The following is a 23,792-nucleotide window of genomic DNA, read 5'->3' on the forward strand; positions in this document are numbered from 1 at the left end:
CTTTGGGAGGCCGAGGAGGGCAGATCACCTAAGGTCGGGAGTTTGAGACCAGCCTGACCAACATGGAGAAACTTCATCCCTATTAAAAACACAAAATTAGCCTGGCCTGGTGGTGCATGCCTGTAGTCCCAGCTACTAGGGAGGCTGAGGCAGGAGAATCGCTTGAACCTGGAAGGCAGAGGTTGCAGTGAGCTGAGATCACGCTATTGCACTCCAGCCTGGGCAACAAGAGTGAAACTCTGTCTCAAAAAAAAAGGAAAGAAACGATCCTCATTCCTTATTCCAGTAACTAATTCCAGTAACTAATTTCAGAAATCTATACTAAAACTAATTAGGAATGTGGAAAAAGATTTGTTTATAATAATGTTATCAGTGCTTTATTTACAACAGCAAAACAGTGGGAAATATAATTAATGATGTTGGAAGGACTAGGCAAATTAGGTTAAGGAAACATTAAACACGTTTATATAACTTTATGCAGCCATTGAAATAATGTTTACAAGGTTTTTATGGCTAAAAAAGCAAGCTAGAAAACTGCATAAAAGGTATAAAAAGCTTATAAATAAACATCCAAATTAATTATTATTGTTGGTGGGTTACAGGTAATCCCTCTCATTCATTGGTGTACTTCTTTTTGTACTTTTCAAATGGAATGGACCTTAAAGGTCATTTAATCCAAAATATTTATTTTATGAAAATAAAAGGCACCTAGAGAAATTAAGCAATTTAGACATGGTTTCACATGGACAGTGCAACCTAGGCCAATGTTCTTTTCCACAATATCATCTTGCTTCTCCTTGGGGGCCTATAATTATTATTTGCAACAAATCATATGTCTATATTTTTGCCTCAATCCTACTTTCTTCCTGAAAGTTTAATGTGTCCAAAGACAGTCTAAACTCAGCTGCTTGTGCTGTCATTTCAAAAAGAGATAATTGGGTTTGACTGTAAAGAATTAAACTAACATGTAGAAATACTTTGCAAGTCAACTCATAATTCATGGGTTCAGCGTTTAGCAAATTCAGTAGTGGGGATTCTCACCAACGTGAAAGGCTGATTCAAGGTCCTGGCAAGGCAAATGAGGAGTTGTTTGGCTACTAACTACATAAGTAACAAATATCCAGAAGTTCTTTTTGCTTCTGTAAGAAAAGCTGAAAAAATATAATGAAAAAGGAACTAGCGCAATCATTCTCAATATGTGGTCCCAGTACTAGCACATTACTATTACCTGGACACTTGTTAGAAATCCAAATTTTTAACCTGCCTCCCTATTCTTACGGAATCAGATCTACTCTTGAGTAGGGTTCAGCAGTCTGCAACTTAATAAGCCTTCCAGAGAATTCTGATGCATGCCAAATTTGAAAATCACCATCCTAGCAAATCAGTAGGTACCATGGTAGAGCTTTGCCAAAACTGTGATTCCAGGCAAACATCCAGACAGGGATTCCCTTTAGCATCTGATAATTATAAAACATAGAGCTCGTCAGGTCCCGGAGAGTTTCCTCTGCCCTCCTCATCCCTTAACACTTGTTTAGTGACTCTGGTAAGTAGGTGGAATGTTAAACAAGATTTTTTAAATTCCAAAAGTTCTCCACTTTAAATGGAACATTTTATTGTATAAATGGTGAGATTCACATGTGACTTTCCTACTTCTCCTTCAAGAAAGAGCTGAAACTCGTTATTATTATTATAAATGGTTATAATTAACTTGTTGGTAGAATTCTTTCTTTGGAAACAGAGCTATCACTGGTTTGATGAAATCTGAAAGAAGGTTACAAAGAGCCTTCACTAGGAGTAGTGAGGACATAAGTTCTGTTCCTCAGTTGGCTGAGCTTAGAAACAGCCCTGAGCACGTTTCATTTTGCTCTATGATACAGCTATTTCTTATCATGATTACTAATTTTTTTTCCAGAAGTCCAAAGAAGAAAATGGTACTTGAATATCTAAAGGAGGGATTCAGCTATTTTATTAGTGTATTTGTAGGTTTACTTTTTTCAATTGCATATACATTTAATTGTGTATCTACTAGGTATATGCAAGACATTGTTTTATGTAGAATAGAATAGATGAATAAAATACTCTCTGCTTCACAAGAAGTTTATAATACAAAAGGGGAGATAAGATGAACACACAAAAATTATCAAAAAGTATGACACAAAGCATACCCTAGGCATCAGAGACATATGAATAATGTGTGATGAGTTCTAAGGAAATTTGTTCACCATTTCTAGTTTGAGAAGAATTAAGGGAGCAATTCATATATTCACTTGAACTTTAAGAAATGACAGAGCCAGGTGAGATGGCTCACGTCTGTAATACCAGCACTTTGAGAGGCTGAGGTGGGGTGATTGCTTGAACCCAGTAGTTCAAGACCAGTCTGAGTAACATAATGAGACCCCCTCTCTACAAAATACAAGAAAAATTAGCTGCGCTTGGTGGCACGTGCCTGTAGTGCTGGCTACTCAAGGGTTGAGGTGGGAGGATTCATTGAGCCCAGAGGGTCAAGGCTGCAGTGAGCCGAAAAAAAAAAAAAAAAAGAGAGAGAGAGACAGAGAGAACTGACAGAAAGAAGGGAAGTCTAAGAAACAAGAACTTCAACAGTAATGCAAGGCAGAAAGCTCTGAAGTGTGATCAGGCAAAGGTGAGTAGGCCAATTACTACAGTTCTCCTCCCTAGCCACGTATTACTATCACATGGGAAACATTTTTTAAAAAAATAATGATGTCTTCATAAACATTTTTTTTTATAATGATGTCCTGGTCCATCTCCCTCCCCCAAAATTCTGATTTAATTTTCTGTAATGCCACCTGGATATTGGCTTTTTTAAATTTTAAGATCCTTAAGTAATTGGAGTGTGTGGACAGGCCTGAGAACCATGGCTACAGCAGGGATGTGGAAGTGTCTGACTCCATGGCATAGGAAAGTATTGAATGCTTGATTAAGAAATATATGTTCTATTTAGTAGAAAATAATAGGGGTGTTTAATAGCTACTTTCATAGCACAAGGATGAGGCAAAGCAGCTGTAGGGAAAGGGGAGCCATGGCAGAGCAGAGGCACATTTTACAGGACTTGGTGACAAATATGTGTTGTGATTTCAGGAAAGAAAAACTGACACTGTAAGGAAGGCATATCCTTGGACAGGCCAGTTTTTCTAGAAAACTTGAAATTCCAGTTCACCTGAGTAAGGAAGTCCTCTCTGTTTTTTCGTTTTATTTTGTTTTGATAGGTATACCACTGTCTTTTGCTCAATGGAAATATAAAGTTGGAATCACTGAAATTAACAAGTTATTAAGAAAGAAAAAATTGCTCAGAGCTTAAGAAAGACTTCTCAAACCATAGTGGTCTCCTAATGGGGATGAGGGATCTGATGATGAGCTTTACAGCTGAGAGTGAGAGAATATTGAACAAGCAACAGAAACATATCAGGTAAGAACGACAGATACTGCTAGGGTAGCACCATCCATTGTGTTTTATACATGTTGAGGCAGTAGGACACACAAATCAACACATCTGTCAGGTACCTGGACAATCCTGACTCTCCAAATTCTGCCCACAGGAGACAGATTAGGTAGGATTCAACCTTATTTAGAGGCTTTATCTCCTGAGGGGAATATTACATCTGCAGAGCAGAAAAAATTCTTGATGGGAGTATCAAGAAAAGGGAAAAAATATGACTGGGGATAAATGTATGGGAGAATGTCCATATTTAGAGAATGAACACAAAGAAGGAGGGATCAAAAGATGGGAGATGCAGGCATCATTCAGGAGGTTAAGAGAGAAAAGGCTTTGGAAAAACACTCCCAACCACTACGACGTGCAAGGACACAGTGGTGTTTATTCCACTATGGCTCACTCATTCATTTCATCAAGTTTGGGAAACACTGCTAGAGTAAGAAAAAGGAAACTGAGAAATTACCTCAGCAAATTTGCATCAATGCTTAATTCATTATTTAAAAAGAATTTATATAACTTTTGAGAAACACTGATATTCTTTCTACTCATGCTCAAATCTATTCTCATACCAAAAATATTGCAATTCAACAGTGACTGAATTTCCTAACAAAAAGGAGTTTCTTGGTAAATTTTGACAGCACGATTTTAGGAGGTGGGTGGGGGAAAAGTCATTATAGACAGTTAATTGGAGAAATATTGCTATGAAAAAACATTTCACGTATCCTTAAGTCTTTATTCTTCAAATGGTAGTTTGTGCATCCACCGAGAGACAGTGTTAGAAGGAAGCAACTTCAGCTAAAAATGATGAAAGACCATCAGGGGAAAACGTTAATTAATTTGGGAAATGTCAAGTCTAAAAAGGAAGTGAGTTGGGAGGTTTCAACAATATTTATAAATATTGAGAGTAGAAAGTAAAAGTTGTACAATAATTAAAAGACAGTCTGGGAACTATAGTTAGATGCTCCGAAACTCCTCCCAAATTGAGGAAAATGCTGAAAATGCTTCAAGCAGCTAAACTTTATAATGCATTGGCGTAGTAAACTCACTGCATCTGGAGTCTCCAAACTCCTTTTTTAGTTAATCCACAAACTGCAGTTTGAAAGGTCCCATATGAAAGAAGTTGTTTATCTTTCCTGGAGTCCTTCCTCAATCTAAATATAATACGAATATTATTTGTTTTTACAAATTAAATCTGTCACTCAAAGCATAGTTTAGTCTGGCAAAACCAAACAAAAAATGTCTAATTTCTTTTTTTAAAAAAATAGTCTTTTCCATTTTAAAGATATACAAAAAGAACAATGACCTAAAATAAATTACTTATTAAATTTTCAATGCTGCACTTTTCCTTAAAAATAAAAGAAAGCACATCTAACAAGACAGTTCAGAGAAAGCATCTTCAAAGCTTTATTTAAACATTTTCCAGCTTTAGACAATTTAAATACACAATCTGGTTTCTATGAAACTTAAAAAGATCAAACAATTAGAAAGAAGCTAGGCTTGAAGGAGCAATGTTAGGGACTTTGGTAAACATCTGGTTGCCATTTTCAGTTGTAAGGGCTAACCCATTTAAGGAAGCAGTCTAGTTTCTCTGGAGTAGAAATGAAACACTGGCTTTTTGTTCTCAGTGCACAGCAAAGGGTAAAGAAAACATCAGAATGCTGGGAGGTCACTCTAAGCTCAGCTTTTATAAATAAGAATTTTTTTTCAAAAATTAAAGTAAATTGAACTCAAGTCCCTGTAGTCTAAACAACTCAGCCGAGTTAAGGTTAAATAAACATTCCTTGAGCTCCAGTGAGCCAATTAAAGAACAAATTCTGTTTGGTTGTAAATACATCAGTAATTCTATAAGCACCGAGGAAAATAACAATAAACCTGAGCATACAATTACTGTGTGTCATAACACAATAAAGTAGAATAGTACAGTCTTATATGTTTCTTTGATTCAATTTCTTTTTTCCCCCCAGTTTGATTAACTAAAGTACAGAAGCACTTCTGATACCCTCCAAAGCCAATTACTTCTGTAATGAAAAACGTATGTCAAATGTGTTCTCAGCAAAACACCGGCAAGGCAAAACACACAGTGCCTTTTAAATGTGACCTTTACTCTTTTGTCTTCCTGCTAAATAGTCATAGAGCATATTAAACTCAGGAAAGCAATGGGGTGCTGACGTGGGGCTAGAGGGGGAAAAGGAATGAGAAGAGAAGTTCATTAGGCTCTCAAGTCTTAAATTATCAGCAGAAGCATCTGCTATAAGCGTGCACTACTAGTCCAAGAAAGCCACCTCCAGATTTGCTCCAGACTGGTATTTCTCCATCTCTTCCTTGCCTGCTATTCCTCTCTTTTTTTTTTTTTTTTTTTTTGAGACAGAGTTTCACTCTTGTTACCCAGGCTGGAGTGCAATGGCGCGATCTCGGCTCACCGCAACCTCCGCCTCCTGGGTTCAGGCAATTCTCCTGCCTCAGCCTCCTGAGTAGCTGGGATTACAGGCACGCGCCACCATGCCCAGCTAATTTTTTGTATTTTTAGTAGAGACGGGGTTTCACCATGTTGACCAGGATGGTCTCGATCTCTTGACCTCGTGATCCACCCGCCTCGGCCTCCCAAAGTGCTGGGATTACATATTCCTCTCTTATACCCGTACCACACCAGACAAAGTGAAGACTAAAGAAAAGGAATCTCTGCAATGATAGAGATTCACATTTTTGTCTTGTTTTCTCTCATTCTGTGTGTTCGAGTCATATATTGTACCACAGAACTATAGAGTTGAAAAAGAACTTTGGTGGTCATTTCACTCATTCTGCTACATAATATAGCAACCCAGAGTTGCTTCTGTTCCAACAAAACTTCCTACTTTTTGCTAGAAGTGTTTTTGGTGTTCTATTGTTGGACAACTCTGATCCATAAAATGTCCTTCAATAAACTGGTCCTAGTGATGCCTTCAAGAGTTATTAAAATTAATCTTGCATTCAAGAACCTCATTAAGCAATGGGAATAAAAAATATTGGTTCAACTACTTATAGGGCCTCACAGAAAGATTCTTTTTAGTTGAGCAATCTGTTTTCTCATTCCTGCTACAGTTCTGGCTACTGCTGCAACTCTAGAAATAAACCCTCTGGAAGTACACATAAGTAATTCTGACAAAATGATAAAATATACTCTGTGTCAGTCTTTGGAACTACATATTGAGACTTGACCCCAGGAGCAGGTTAAAAACTTAGAAAAATGTGTATCTCTTTTTAGGTCATTTACTAGCCTATGAACTGAAACAATGATTTACCCAGTAGCACCTGGATGATAGAAAAGCGAATAATTTGATGGTGTCTTTTTTTCTAGAGAAGTATGTTATTAAAATTCTGGATCATAATACATGTTTTTTCAAAGCAAAGAACTGGAAGACCAATAAAACTTACATTATACTAAGAAATAAATTACAAAGCATAATATAGAGGATGCAGATAGGACCTGAGTGATATGACACCGTTTTTGACTGTTTCACCTTCTTGCTTTCTGTGTTCACAAGCAGCAAAAGCCGTGTACTTACTTTTATATGTTCTTTACCGGAGAGCATCTTTAGGTGACACTATGTGTTACACTGCTTTATAGGCTATTAAACCTTCAGTAAATCAATTATCACCTCTCAGCAGATGATCCACAAATCTACATTTCCTGACCTGGCCTTTCTGCTTGCTTGAGTTTCTGCTGAATATATCCCTATGAAAAGTTCACAGCACCTATAACTGAGTATCTTTAGAACGAAACTCATCCAACCTGTCCAAAAACCAGTAGGTCAAGTAACCTGGCAAATGTAACAGGACAGCCTCGAAAGCAAGGAAAGAGTAAAACTCTGAAAAATGGACACAAGTACCTAAAAGCCCCAGAAGTCTAGATTCATTTGATGTATAAACCATCAGCCTTAAGTAATACTATGATTATGGTTTCATTATCTTTGGTGTAAGGGTGGATTTAAGTCTAAGTAGAATATCAGTGTTCCTCTAAGGTCATATAAAATAAAAGTTTCATAAATTAAAGTTTAATATGAGTTTCCTGAGTGAATTTGCTGTTTAAGGAGCCCAAATATTGATGCACTATTTTACCTTCCTTTGTTCATGATTTAATAAATATTTATCATATGCCCCATGTGGAAGGTGTGGTTATAAATGATAAGCAGAAAATACATGGTCCCTGACCTTAGGAGGCTTACAGATTTTTTTTTTTTTATTTGATGTGAAGGTTTTCCAAGGGAACAATCCAGGAGAGTATGTCAGAATTTCAGGAGGATTTACAACCCAGACCTTTTAATGAGAACATATAAGTCAAGAAGGCTAAACTGAAAAACACCCATCAAGTTCGTTTTACCCACAATAACATCCAACAGCAGCATTCTTACACTACTGTGTATTTTAAAGGCACCTCCCTACAGGGAAATGTCATATTCTCCTTTCTGTAACTAGTTCTTGACAGCAGTAACAATCTTATCTCCCGTTTATGGGGTGATTACTATGTACCATTCTTAAGACAACCTCAAAAGGATCAACTTGCAGATGAGAAAACCAAGACTTTGAGAGGATAAATTACTTGCCCAAGGTTTTGTAACCATTAAAAGGTGACACTAAGAACTCCAACCTAGGTTTTGTCTTTTTGTCTTACTTCAAAGCTTACGCTTTTAAATTCCCAAAGTCTACTACCCCCCCCAAGAAAGTTATTATCATGGTTAAGCTCTTCTTACTTATAGGCAATTTAAAGCTTGACTTCCTTAAAGCTTCTTTTTTATTACAAACAACGAGAAAAATGTAAAATATGTTTTCCATTACAAAGGTTAAGATTGATCTGTAGTGGATGTTTATTTTCTATAGAAACTTCAGAAACAGCCTTTGGCAAGTAGCCACTATAAATAAACCTTCAAAATTAGACTAAATTTCAAGTGATACACTGATATGTTGGACATTTTTTAAACTGCAAGTGAATGTAAATATAATATAGGCAGATAGAAATCTATTAAATTATAAACAAGGAAGGAAATAGGTCTTTCTTTTTAAACATATTTTCCACAACATTAAGTAGTGATCTGTATCTCTGGCTCTATTAAGCATATCTTTTAATAGTCTTTCCCAAGAACACATTTGGGTAAATAACAGTGTCCTTATTGGGAGGTGAAAAGCTGTGAAGCAGCATTATTTAAACACTATTCTCCAGAACACAGTATATCAAGTTTAATGTCAATACAAATACCAATAAATAGTATTTATCATAGTATTAACTCTAGCCCTTTGTAGAATTGTCTTCGCTATATCATGCTGTAATGTTATACTCTCAACTCATATTCGAATGCTGTTATATGAACCAAGATATGACATCTACTTCATTTGCAATACAAATGTTGCTCTGGCTTTTGACACATTGTACATCTTACAGTTGTTTACTTAATACTCCCTTTGAAAAAATTATTTTAAATATCTTATTTGAACATGTGGGAAGTTAGGGGGATGAATCATAATGGTTCCTTCTTCCTGAGAGTAAACTTCTATTCTTTTTCTTATTGTCCTAGGTGCTTGGAGGCTCACAGACAAACCTAAGCCTAAATGGTAGCTAAGTGGAATAGCAACTTTGGGTACTAAGTTTATATGTATATTTCATTAATTGTGTTGGTATATATTTTATTATAAACCATCAAATCCTTTTCAAATAAGGTTTGGTGTAAGTTGAAAAATGAAACATCTTAGTCTTACAGTTTAATCATCAACTTGGTATGGGATCAAGTTACATAGACCTATTATGGATGCAGGTGCTACGAAATTTTTTCTGTAAAGGGCCTAATAATAAAAATTTTAGGCTTTAAAAGCCATACAGCCTCTGTTGCAATTAATCAGCTCTGCCTTTGTAAAACAAATGCTGCCAAAGGCAATACAAAAACAGAAGAGAGTGGCTGTGTTCTAATAAAACTTTATTTACAGAAACAGGAGTGGGCCAGATTTAGCCAGTGGGCTATAGTTTGGCAGCCCTTGGCAAGACCATCTATATGTTCTGTTACTTTTGCGTTTCTTCAAAAAATATTCTATGTGAAACCTCTAAGTTGTAAAAACAAGAGCAATTTTAAACTGCAAGAGTGACTTTAATTCTGTAGCTTGATTGCAGGTTTGTTATTTTGGTTTTCATGTAGATTATAATTATACATAATTTAAAAGTGTAATATGTATTCAGAAATTGACAGAAAACTGCCAAATATGCACTATTCTTCAAGTATACATAAATAATTCTGATCTAATGATAAAATCTACTCTAAGTCAGAGTCCCTTGACCACATATTACTTGGATTTTACCACTGGAGTAGGATAAAAACTTTTCCTTTTAGGCCACTGTGCACTGAAGCGTAAATTCACTAAATAGCACTTACATGGTAGGAAACAGTATAATTGAATGGTGTTTCTATCTTTTCCTTCAGAGAATTATATGTTCTCACAAATGCAGGGACATAAGATATATTTTTCCAAAGCAAGGGATAGGAGAACCATAATAGTGCATGTTTTTACTCTGCTACATTTTGCAGGCCTAAATCTATGAAAACAATTGTTCTCATACTGTTCTCAAAACCAGATTAAAGATGCAATTCTGTTTGTAAATACCTATGCAGTTAAATCATAGGCAGTATAATAGCATAATAGCAAGCAGACTGTTGCATTGTTTTATTCCAAAAATTAACTCTAAAAATTGATACTCTTTGAACCAGTGATATGTCCCTCATAATATATCTTCCTCAAACTGGGCAATGCATAAGAATTGCTTGTGGCTGTTTTTAACAAGGAAAATTCTGGGTAGCCATTCTCTGGCTACTGCATGAGATAAAACAGTGACTGGACTTTACTTTGTCTCCTTCTAAAACTCTGTTAAGGTTGGACAAAGTGATTCAATCCCTACCACATACTACTCTGAAATTAAGATAATTAATGCCTTTAAAAGACAAGCAAACTAGGGCTCAGAGAACTTAAGTTGCTTAAGTGATATGTTCATAGCTCTAAAATCTTTCCCAATGGATACATCAACTTCTCTTATGTCACTAGAAAGGAATTAACCAGTGGGCGGGGGACCATAACACCCATATTCTAATTTAGGACTCAAAATTGCCTACTTTTTCCTTTTCAGTAAGTGTCTAGTAAATAAGTCATAGGAAAACTAAATCAAATACAAAGCTCAAAGTTTACTCTGTCAGTAAAGATTATATTTAATAGTGAAGTATTTCCTATCTGGCCTATGACCATTTTAGTTTTGCTAATTTTTATCCTTTTATGTCCCTCAAAAGGTTTAAAAAAAAAAGGCTCCAAGCTAGAAAGAGACCACTTGTGCTTCAAAGGATGGTACAAAGTGAGTGACTTTAATTCTGTAGCTTGATTACAGGTTTGCATTTTGTTTCTCGTGTGGATTATAACATACATAATTTGAAAGTGCAACGTGTATTCAGAAATTGACAGAAAATTGCTAAATATGTACTATTCTTCAAGCATACATAAATAATTTGGATCCAGTGATAAAATCTACTCTAGATATATTTTAGAGGTGAATGGGGTGGATTAGGTGAGTGGGGTAGATCAGGAGAGGAGAGGAAAGCCGGTGAAATAGACAGGTGCAATGGAGAAAATACCTTTTATATTTATCGTCCTAGGATGAAAAATACTTTTATCAAATCTGCACCTGGGTACTCAGTAACATTTGTGAGAGTATCTGTTTTGTTTTTAATGTAATATTTTCAAATTACAAGCTAGCAAACAGAAGAAAATGCTGTGGTAAAAGGAAGTGAAATAGGGCTCCAGATTATTCTGAATTGTTTTGTCTTCTCCCAGGCCACTCAGCTTGGGGAGGTTTCATTTAAATGTGCTCACTGTAGTTTCATATTCTCTGTTGAGGTTCACATGGTAAAAATAACCATGAAGTGAATATGTGAAACTAAAGAAAAACAAATTCTACAAGAATCACATCCCTAGGAAATATTGTTTTGGAGTAATTCAAAACATAATTTATAGATGAAATTTGTGGCATGGAAAATAGGCTGCAATAAAAATGTTTTCTTTCTATACAATAAATCATCAATGAAATGTTATAGTCACAACTCTTTTTTTTTTTTAATTTCAGGTGTTTGATGCACATTGTGCTCATAGTAAAAACTACAAAATCAAATGAAAAAAACAAAAATCAATGGTCCATACTCATGAGATTGTGAAATTGCTACCCTTTCTTGAGGCCTATCCAGTAATAATACCTTATTTTACAGAGTAAAAGAATGCCAAAAATGAGGTAGGAACTAGATGTTTTAAAAGCTGTGGGAATGTGGGAAAAGAGAACCAAATCAGCATTTACACTGACAAATTCGAGTGACATTATATAGTTATCTTGTGCCGCTGGGCCCAGCAGTTCCTTTGGCTGCCAGATTCTATTGCCTTCAGGCTGTTTTTGCACTTTCTTGATATTTGGAAGCTGCAGAGCAATTCTCCTTTTTCTGGTAAAACTGACCCAAGGACATCAAGGGAAAGAGGAGATAAAATCCATCTGCTTTGCAGCTGGAGAAAATTGAAAACTAAAATTGAATTCAAGTTGAAATGTACAGATAATCCATATTGTACCCATAGAAAGTCAGAAGCAGCACCAAAAAGGAAGGGGAGTTTAGGAATTTTAAAAAATAGTAGCATGTTATCAGGGCCACTTTACACGACTGTAGGAACATGAGCATGAGTCCCATGGCAGTGTGCAGTGTTTATGCAATCACCCCTTCAGCGACTGGTGATTGTGGAATAAAAGAAATGTTTTGTGGAATAAAAGAAAGATTAAACATTTTATATTTTTTTCTTTATGCCAATAGCTATTCTGATAAACAGGTTTCTAAATATCATTTCTGGTATTCCAGAACTTTAGACTGGTCTTAAGTAATAGAGCCAATACCAGTGAAACCGAAAGGTTTACAAAGTTACTTTTCAGTTCACAGCTTTCCTATTCTGTTTTATTTTTCCCATTTGCTTCCAGAAGCTCAGTGCTTTAGGTTTCCACACTACTCCTAGAAGGCAGTGATGACTAACTGGCATAAACGAATGCCTGTGTTCCCATGACCCAGGCTCTGCATATTTTAAGACCTTCTTTCTTCTCATCAAAGCAGATCTTCTGGGCTCTATTCCCTCAGAATTTCTTCTGAGTAGCTCACAATTTCATTGCCAATGTGATAAAGGATGGTCATGGCTAATCATCTCAGAAACATCTTCTCAACTTGCTTTCATTCATTCACCAGCACAAACCAGCAAGGGGACACCTAACTGGAGTGCTGTGAAGATGGCAAGATTGTTGTGAAAACGACGTGATGCCAGGGTCTGACTGTTCTCCCCAAGAGGGAAAAAATGGCTGAGATCAGCAGTTAATTCAAATTGCTTCTCCTCCTCCCCTTTTAATAAATAGGAAAATAGATATATTGTACAATCATAAAGAGAAAAATCTGATTTGCTTATGCTGAATGAGGGTCTTGCATCCTTGTGGCACTCATAATGATAGGTAAGTGCGTGATTATAGATCAAAAGAGAGACTGAAGTATCGAAGAGATTAAAAAGCCAGAGCAGAGAAGGCGAAAGTTGCAACACAGGTATCACCATCTCTCTATCCCTCACACCAGGTGTCAGATGCAGGGTGAGTCACTTCAGCCTGCAAGGTCTCAGTTTCCTTTTCTGCAATCTGGTTAGGAATTGGAATTAACATTTCTTAATCTTAGGATGCTTGGCAGCTACAGTGTGGGTTAAATGTGATCATGAATACAGAGTACAGCATGGAATCTGCCATAGGTAGTTGCTCAAGAAATGTTAGTTCTTATTGTTATTGCCCTTTTGACTCTCATTATTTACTCAACTTTCTTTGAAAATAGCTTGTTTAAAAACTTGTCTCTTATTATTCTCTCCAAATGACAGAAATAAGTGTACTTGACAAGTAATGGTGCATATGATCAATATCTATATTTCTTTCCTATTTAGAGCCAATCTGTGAATCACATTTATGCTGGATTCTGGAAACAATTTCCAGCACATTCTACTTGCAGTCACATGAAGCAGCAATTTTCTTAAAATATGAAGCAGTTTGGGTGCTGGGCAGAACATGTATTCAGTCTCATAAACATAAACATTTTTTATGTAGCATTTAAACATGAACTATGCAACTCCAAAATGCTACAAAAATATAAATAAAATAATTTCAGGAATAAAGAGATACAGTTAAAAATAGAGAGGAAGTATAAAAAAAGAGATAAGTTCTGTATGACATGAGAAAGTTGGTCATGGAGACATATTTGTTTTTATAAATTGTTTTAAAGGGAGATAGTAGCACATTCTAGAAAATTGTTTAACATTATATGTCAAGTGACTTTGGCAGTTAACTTCTTATTATTCTGACCTTGTTCTAGTAGCCCCAGTCCAGGGCCAGCATTGAGCTTTTCTTCAGCGACGACAACTGTATAGCCATGCTGAGTAAGAACGTGCTGGTGCAGCTGGAGCTCTGTCTTGCTGTAGAAAGGAGGTCTGTAGAGTATGGCCCTGCGGCCCTGGCTGCCAAAGTGTGTCTCCATTGATTCTTGGATCTAAAAAAAGAAGGCATAAAAATTCAATATATAAAAGTAGTACGTCTCCCTTGAAGGACATTGAAGGACATCATGAATGCAAATCAAGGGCTATTTGGGAAGTCATCCTGAAGTTTTTCTCTAGAAGTGAAAGGCAGTTTCTCTGAAAGGCCAACAAAGACAAAGACAAACTCATATGCAAGAAATGAAGGTCAATTGAATTGTCCTCACTGTAACAGAAAGATGGAAATTTTAGGCCATAAAATATAAAGGTCCTTGGAGGAATACTGATGTATAGAAATATAGAGCTCAACTCTAGCTGAACAAATTAATAGCAATGCCTTTCATCTGCATTGTGCTTTTATAAAGTAGTTCTAGCTGCAGTATCTTTTGATACTTGTTTTAGGTAAACATTGTAGAGAAAACCGACTCAGAGAGGATGAGTTTTGTACAGAAAAGTCATGAACAGGAAGGGGTCAAGGTGAGAAGGAATCTCAGAGCTCTCTGTAGATAAGCAATGCTGCAGTTTCTCTCAATTGGGATGTAGCAAAACTGGAACCCACCTCAGTGAGGCAGAATGGGTCTTCACGTGTGAGGAGACAAGAACTACTAAAGTATCATAATTCTAGGTTATTCCCTCAATAGTTTATTGATTTTCATATAAAGATTCCTTTTTCTTACAGTGGGAATTGAAATTCTACTAACAAAGGGAATTTTTGAATTGACAAGAAAAAAAAAAGGCTGCAATTTAATTCAGTATACGGCATAATGGCAGATACTGCTTTTTTTCCTGAACACTTCAGATTACACCTTGATAAAGTACAGATTATTTCTATTACTAGAAGGAGTGGTGAGATTGGATGGAGGTCAGCGAAAACCAGGAGAAAGGCTGAACAAGAGGAGCCAAAGGAGGGGGTGGCGAAGATGAGGGGGACTCTGTAAAAAAACACAATTGGGAATCTAAAGTACTTGCAATGACAGCTCTGAGTCAACCTGTACATTTTATGAATCTAAAACACAATCTTTTCATATTGTGAATGCCATGTTTTTCAGTAATTAAATGTCTTTATTATTTCCCACACTAATAGAATCAATTCTACATCGTTATCAAGGAACACAAGATCATTTCAACTTATGCCCTTTCTTCTCTGGTCAGATCATATCACACTCTTAATCATCCTCATTCCAGATCCACAACCTGCTCCTTTATACATCACTGCACCTTCCACCTACAATTCCTTCCTCTTCTCATTATTTCACTTGTCAAATTCCAAATCAGCTCTCAATAGTCAAACATAATCTCTTTTGGAAATTTCCAATTGAAATGCATACTTCCATTACAACTCATTAAAGGAAATTACATTTTAAAAAAATATATCAGCTCCTGAACAGCCAGGCCTGCATTGTTTATGTCTCACAAGTGTTTATCCCAACATATGACATACGGTATATGCTTAATAAATGAATATATTTAATAAAGTAATGAATCATAGCATCCATCAAAATGTTTGAAGATGCATATTGATAGAAAGAAGAAACAGAGTTAGATTGTAAATCCTTTTGATCTTTGAGGGGCAGGAACCATATCCTATTTTTTTATTGCATACAAACTATTTCTAGCTGAAAATTCATAGATAAAGCATAGAGTAGTTCAGAAGGACACAAACTCTGGATCTAACCTGCTGGGTTCAAATCATCTGGCTGTACCAGCACAATTTGTGTGACTTCAGACAATACCTTCCTCCCAAGGTGCTGTGAGGATAAGACAGTTAATACTTGTAAAGTGCACAGAACCATGCCTGCCATGTAGGAGGTACCATGAGGTCTTATTTTTTAATAATAATATATCACAAAGAACAATGAGTCTGAAAAAAACTGTTTCTGAGTTTGTATTCTGCCAGGCACAAGCTAACATAGTTGCTTAATATGTGTGTGATGAATATAATGAAAAGGAATAGAACCCTAGCTAATCATATCTTCTATGCATGGTACTTTGGGAGAACAAGGTATTTTCCTTTGTTAAACGATACTGTGTTTTATTGATGAGAAAACTATTTAAATGCAACAGTTTAAGGGAAAATTGGGACATAATTCTCTCTAAATGTTATAATTGTTGGCAATATAAACATATAAGGAGTATTTGAAACCAAATACACATTGAGCCTTTGGACATAGGGGTTAGAGGGAACTGAGTAGCCTGTAGAAAGCCAAAGTAAACAAACAAGTATCTGCATGAAAGGGGAAGACAGATGCTTCCCAAAATATCAGTGTCACTCAAGCAAACCCACTGTATCCAGAATTCTCACCTCACATTTTCTTTTGTAAGCACAGGATGCTCCTCTCTATTACAGCTTGCTTAAGGACAAAAGGGATTTCACACAAGGAAGGTATATTTTGAAACTTTAAGTAGTTTTTATTTTGAAAGATACCATCCTCTTCCCCCACCCCTGCCCCATCAAGATCAATTTAAGCAAGAACAATGTCACTTTTACTAGTATACCCTGCAGAGGGCATAGTCTAAATAAATTGTAATTATTGGCCATATTTGGTAATAACCCTCATAGCATAGACTGAAATTTTAACCCACATCTCAGACTATAGAGAATAAATAGGAAATGAGCTTGTCAGTAGAATTATGTTGTATTATCCTGTAATACAAACTGCTGCCGTCCTTGTCATATTTATAACACACTGTATCAGCAGAATGGCCCAATACCAAAGGGCAAGAACAGTTTTAGCCGGTCTGACAACAGGTGCACACATTGCGTATGTGAAATTAAAACGATGTGAACAATTATGTCAACCGCACCAGCAAGTGCGAGATCATCAAATGCTAATAGCAGTACTTTAAGAAATAAGAGGTCCTGATTATTCCCACAATTCCAATGGTGTATTTTTAGTGGAGGAATACATTTAGCCTGGCCACCACTACAACAACTTCACTTAACACTTACAACACTGCTGGCCCAGAATTTAGAAAAGAATGGGTGTTACTGAATGTTAAAACTGTGAACTCCTGAGTGTTCACCTGCTTCTCTTTCATCTTGAGAGAGCTGCAAAATATTTGCTTAGAAATCCCTTTGCTAGACCACATAGAAGTTGTTTCATAACTGGACACTTTTTATTTTTACTGAAAGGATTCCAAAATCTGAAAACTTTGTGCCATCTGAGATAAAGCAAAGGACAGTATGTGGTCATAAAGAACTGGAAGCATTAGATGCAGCAATGTAGAGTAAAAAGAGAAGACTGGGGATCAAAAATCTGGATTTGAATTCTGGCTCCATCACTTGCTTGCTTCAGCCACTGAGCTAAATTATTTAATCTGCCCACATCAGAGTTTTCTCACATATGTAATTGAAGTAACAAATCCTATTTCATGAGGTTGTATTGGGAATGAAATGAATTTTCCATATGAAAGTGTCCAACACAGTGTCTCACCAATAAATTATGTTAAATATATGTAAATAAAACTGAATAATAACCAATATTATATTGTAACTTTATATGCAAAATTCCATAAGTCTTTCAATTAATATGGCTTGATCTCTGTCATAGAAAGCATTTTTGCAATAATATGTATGATTACATATACCTGATGTACATTTTTCTCTACAGGAGTGATTATGTTTTGATGCATAAATATAATTTGTTTACTTATTACATTTATTTGATTTCTGTTCCCTGGGCCTCCTATCTTGGAAACTTATTATGTTTATTTTCTGTCTCTCCATACCAGAATGGAAGCTAAATGAAAGCATATGTTTTTGTCTGTTTTGTTCACTTTTGCTTTCCCAGCCTAAAAACAGTACTCGATATATAAAATACACATAATAAATATTCTTTGAATGAGTGAATGCAAACATCTTTTCCTTCAATATGTAAAAGTCTTTGTTATAAATATGGCCATAGAAGACTGGGAATGGAAAGTGGTTAGGACTTGTATTAATAAATTTATTTCAATAGAATTATAAATAGTAGCAGGAATGACAAATATAGAGTGAAATATTTAAGCAAAATAATGAATTTACAGTAAATAACTGAATAAAGAGCTGCTTTATAAAAGTACTGTATTTCTGTTACTCACACTATTAAAAAATCTTTACTAAGACTTACCAAGAAACCAAGAAATATACCTCTTCAAAATATAGTAAGGCTGAAAAATAAAACTTGTTTCTTTTTTTTCACATGGCAGAAAGATTTTTTTTCTGGATTTATTAAAGTAGCCATGTATTTATGACATCTTTTGATGCTCAAATACAAATCATATAGTAGACTTTGGATGTGTGTCATATATGACTAAAAGTTAAATTGCCTCCCTGGTTCAGATTTTCGGCATTTTAGAAATATTATAGAGTCTATCATAGTGAATTATGTTTTCAATTTTCCACTGTAAGAATAAAATATAGATTCTTTTTCCCATTGGTGAAATGTACGCTAATTTTAGGGAATGTAATAAATAAATGGAAGGAATTTTCTAGAATCTATAACATATACATTTTCTATTAAAAATTATCTTATAATTGCAGGACAGTTTAGGAACCACAGGTTTCTCAATATGCAAGGCGAGGCTTGAAAGAATGTCCCTCTCTAAACGAAGCTTTAGTGTACTTCTGTCTGCATCTTACAGCTAATTTAACTAAATCTCAAGCTGATGATGGGAATGCTGAACTATTCCGTGTCTGAGCATCTTCTGACTCTATTCCCAAACTGTACTTTGGGGCTATCCCCACCCTCAACATTCAATGATAGGCAAATTCACTCACCTGTGGATTTATGCACAAATAAGAGATAAATAAAGTTTCTTTATCAAAAATGTACTCCTGACGGATGCAGTGGCTCATGCCTGTAATCCCAACACTTTGGGAGTCTGAGAAGGGAGGATCACTTGAGGTCAGGTGCCTGGCCAACATGGTAAAACCTCATCTCTACTAAAAATAGAAAAATTAGCTGGGCATGGTGACACACCTATAATCCCAGCTATTCTGGAGGCTGAGGCAGGAGAATCGCTTGAACCCGGGATGTAGAGGGTTCAGTGAGCCGAGATCAAGCCACTGCAATCCAGTCATGGTGACAGAGCAAGACTCTGTCTCAAATAAAAAAAATAAAATCTTAAAAATTTTTAAAAATGTATTCCCAATAGAGCTTTGATAAAATAGCACCTACTTTATCACCTACCCCTCAATGTAATTTTCCCACTGGCACACTTCACAATGTGTAATTATATATTATTTGTTTAATGTCCACCTCTCCTACTACTCTGTTTCATGAGAGCCTAGATTTGTCTGCTTTGGCCATTGTTGTATATGCAGCTTACCGCCAGGTTCTAAATAAGAGAGAATGGATAAATAAATGAGCAAATGAGTGGATACATAAATGCAAAGTATGAGCTTATTATTTGTAAATACACACATGTCCTCTATTTTACTATTAGGTGGAAAAAAATCTACTAGAATATCTCAGTCAAGTCTTCAAAATCTGCATCTCAAGCCATAAAATATTCATGACCTCTTTATCTCCAGTGAATCTCCTCTGCTTCCTTTCAAACACCGCTCTAGTGCTGGATCTTAGGCATTGGGGTCCCAGAACAGCCCCTCCTCTGAAATTATAAAACGAGATATTCCATTCTTTGATTGCACTGAAGTATTTGACTCTTCTCATTTATTTCCAGTTTATTAGTTCTTCAGTCATTACTCGTTTCAGCGAATCTGAATTTTCTTTCTCTTTCTTTCTTCCTTCCTTCCTTTTTTTTTTTGAGACAGGGGCTGGTTCTGTGGCATGATCTAGGCTTACTACAACTTCCACCTCTCAGGCTCAAGCCATCCTCCTACTTCAGTCTCCCAAGTAGCTAAGACTCCAGGCATATGCTACCACTTCCAGCTAATACTTTCGTAGAGATGATGTTTTTACCATGTTTCCCAGGCTGGTCTTGAACTACTGGGCTCAAGCAATCCATCTGCCTTGGCCTCCCAAAGTGCTGGGATTACAGGTGTGAGCCACTGTGCACAGCCTGAACTCTCTGCTGGCCTCCTTTTTCTTCAGCTTCTCTCTCTGCAGTTCAGATTCTATGGACAACACTCAAACCACCCTCTATCTAATATATTAAATTTCCTTGCTCTGCTATACTTCCCTCATATCCACATGGCAAAACATCAAACATGAAAGAGCTTGGAATCCACAGTAAATCCTCTGCCTTTAAAGAGCTAACAGCCCATCAAGAAAATCAAACACAAACAACTAGTTATAATAAACTAGGATAAGCCTGGTAAATCAAGAGGCATAGGATACTGTGGAAACACTGAGCTGAGAGTCTTGAGGAAGATCCTCACGACCTGCCTATCTTGCACCTGGGCTGGGATTGCTGAGAGCTGCAGAAGAAAAGCACTTCCTGGGACAGATTATGGTTGACAAGCCCAAATCTGCCTCTGTCCTCTCGCTTTTTCTCATCATTCTTTCATTTGCCTATTTAACATTTTTGAGCATTTTCTATGTGACAGGCGTGATCTTAGGGTCTGGGAATGCAACAGTGAAGAATCCTATCGAGGCTCTAGAGCTCACTGAGCTTATTGTTTAGCAAGAAGAGCAATAAACCATTAATGAAATCATATAAATCCCTATGGAGATAAGGGTTCTGGTTTGTTAAAGAATGATCCAGGAGATTTTTTAGATGATTTGGTGTTACTGCTTGCCTATATTGTGAATATTGTGTATGAAAGAAAACAAGTAATTAAATTAAATCAGAAATTTCTCTTCCTATCTTTTCCTTCCCTTGAAGAATTGTCTTTTTTCTCTCTTGATGGGCAATCCTTGAAGGTCCCTGAAGGCCAGCAGCATGAAAACATTCTATTGTGAGTGGCAAATAGGGTCAGATAGGCAACAAGAAATGACTGGCAATGATTATAAAAATGGAGTAATGTAATATTACTTTTTATCTTGTTAAGTAGCTAGTAGGAAACCTAAATGCGGTGAGTAGTGGAGAATTTAAAAGTGGATAACTCTATGCTGGTCTCTACAGGTAAGTCCGATTTTGAAGAGCTTTGATTCGGCTTACTAAAGCCATGTCAGGGAGGAGGCAGATGGGGAAAACTGGACTTAGTGTAGGCAGAAAAAGAGTGATTTTCTTGTTCTGTTTTCTGGATGGATGAGTACCCTCATAGAATTTCAGAAGGCCAGAATTTGACTACCTAAATTGCAGTATTTTCTAAAATCTGCAAGCCACCCCTTCCACATTGCAGAAAAGAGGCTTTTAAAAAAAGAAAAGAAAATGGTTATCCTTGTTAATTTTCTGTCTCGATCTAATATTGACAAAGGGGTGTTAAAGTCTCCCACTATTATTGTGTAGGAGTCTAAGTCTCTTTGTAAGTCATTAAGAACTTGCCTTATGTATCTGGGTGCTCCTGTATTGGGTGCATATATATTTAGGATCGTTAGCTCTTCTTGTTGCATTGATCCTTTTACCATTATGTAATGTCCTTTTTTGTCTCTTTTGATCTTCGATGGTTTAAAGTCTATTTTATCAGAGATGAGAACTGCAACTCCTACTTTTTTTTTGCTCTCCATTTGCTTGGTAAATCTTCCTCCATCCCTTTATTTTGAGCCTTTGTGTATCCTTGCATGTGAGATGGGTTTCCTGGATAAGCACACTGATGGGTTTTGGCTTTTTATCCAATTTGCCAGTCTGTGTCTTTTGATTGGGGCATTTAGTCCATTTACATTTAGGGTTAATATTGTTATGCGTGAATTTGATACTGCCATTTTGATGCTAGCTGGCTGTTTTGTTCGTTAGTTGATGTAGTTTCTTCATTGTGTTGATGCTCTTTACCATTTGGTATGTTTTTGGAGTGGCTGGTACTGGTTGTTCCTTTCTATGTGTAGAGCCTCTTTCAGGAGCTCTTGTAAAGCAGGCCTGGTGGTGATGAAATCTCTGAGTACTTCCTTGTTCACAAATGATTTTATTTTTCCTTCACTTATGAAGCTTAGTTTGGCTGGATATGAAAATCTGGGTTGAAAGTTCTTTTCTTTAAGGATGTTGAATATTGGCCCCCACTCTCTTCTGGCTTGTAGGGTTTCTGCTGAAAGATCTGCTGTGAGTCTGATGGGCTTCCCTTTGTGGGTAACCTGACCTTTCTCTCTGGCTGCCCTTAGCATTTTCTCCTTCATTTCAACCCTGGTGAATCTGATGATTATGTGCCTTGGGGTTGTCCTTCCTGAGAAATATCTTTATGGTGTTCTCTGTATTTCCTGGACTTGAATATTGGCCTGCCTTGCTAGGTTGGAGAAGTTTTCCTGGATAATATCCTGAAGAGTATTTTCCGGCTTGGATCCCCAGGAATTGAACTCAGACCTGGACCAAGCAAACCTAATAGACATTTACAGAACTCTCCACCCCAAATTCACAGAATATACATTCTTCTCAGCACCACATCACACCTACTCTAAAATTGATCACATAATTGGAAGTAAATCACTCCTCAGCAAATGCAAAAGAATGGAAATCATAACAGTCTCTCAGACCACAGTGCAATCAAGTTAGAACTCAGAATTCAGAAACTAACTCAGAACCGCACAGCTTAATGGAAACTGAACAACTGGCTCTTGAATGTTGACTGGATAAACAATGAAATGAAGGCAGAAATAAAGATGCTCTTCAAAACCAACAAGAATGAAGACACAACATAGCAGAATCTCTGGGACACATTTAAAGCAGTCTCTAGAGGAAAATATATAGCAATAAATGCCCACATGAGAAGCAAGGAGAGATCTAAAATCAACACCCTATCATCAAAATTGAAAGAGCTAGTGGAGCAAGATAAAAAAAACTCAAAACCTAGCAAAAGATAAGAAATAACTAAGATCAGAGCAGAGCTGAAGGAGATAGAGACACAAAAAACGCTTCAAAAAATCAATAAATCCAGGAGCTGGTTTTTCAAAAAGTTCAACAAAATAGACAGACCACTAGCCAGATTAATATAAAAGGAAAAGAGAGAATAATCAAATAGATGCAATAAAAATGATAAAGGGGATATCACCATAGATTCTACAGAAATTCAAACTATCATCAGAGATTATTACAAAGAACTCTGCACATAAACTAGTAAACCTGAAAGAAATGTATAAATTCCTGGACACTTGCATCCTCCCAAGCCTAAACCCAGAAGAAGTTGGGGGGAAATAGGAGAGGGACAGAGGGGAGTGGGGAGTTCAGGAGAGATAGCATGCGGAGAAATGCCAGATATAGGTGAAGGGGAGGAAGGCAGCAAATCATACTGCCTTGTGTGTACCTATGCAACGATCTTGCATGTTCTTCACCTGTACCCCAAAACCTAAAATGCAATAAAAACATAAAATAAAAACAAAAAAAATTAAAAAGTCGAAACCCTGAATAGACCAATAACAAGGTCTGAAGTTGAGGCAGCAATTAAGAGCCTATCACCCAAAAAAAGCCCAGGTCCAGATGAGTTCACAGACGAATTCTACCAGACATATAAAGAGGAGCTGGTACCATTCCTTATGAAACTATTCCAAACAATACAAAAAGAGGGAATCCTTCCCAAATCATTGTATGAGACCAATATCATCCTGATATCAAAACCCGGCAGAGACTGAGAAAGAAAAGAAAACTTCAGGCCAATATCCATGATGAACATAGATGCAAAAATCTTCAATAAAATACTGGCAAACCGATTCCAACAGCACATCAAAAAGCTTATCCACCACGATCAAGTAGGCTTCATCCCGGGGATGCAAGTCTGGTTCAACATATGCAAGTC

At 36.5% G+C, this 23,792-nt stretch overlaps 1 protein-coding gene across 1 annotated transcript in view; it reads right to left on the bottom strand.

The window, feature by feature from the left end:
* The window catches only part of CPED1 (cadherin like and PC-esterase domain containing 1), a 306,287-nt gene that overhangs the window by 260,559 nt on the left and 21,936 nt on the right, over positions 1 to 23,792 (bottom strand). Inside the window, exon 4 of the mRNA XM_032276171.1 lies at positions 13,863 to 14,046. Within this exon, the coding sequence (XP_032132062.1) occupies positions 13,863 to 14,046 (184 nt within the window). The remainder of the gene's footprint in view (positions 1 to 13,862; positions 14,047 to 23,792) is intronic.

Source organism: Sapajus apella, unplaced genomic scaffold, assembly GCF_009761245.1.
Source record: "Sapajus apella isolate SASKATOON/1434 unplaced genomic scaffold, GSC_monkey_1.0 scaffold7, whole genome shotgun sequence".
NCBI classification, from domain to species: domain Eukaryota; kingdom Metazoa; phylum Chordata; class Mammalia; order Primates; family Cebidae; genus Sapajus; species Sapajus apella.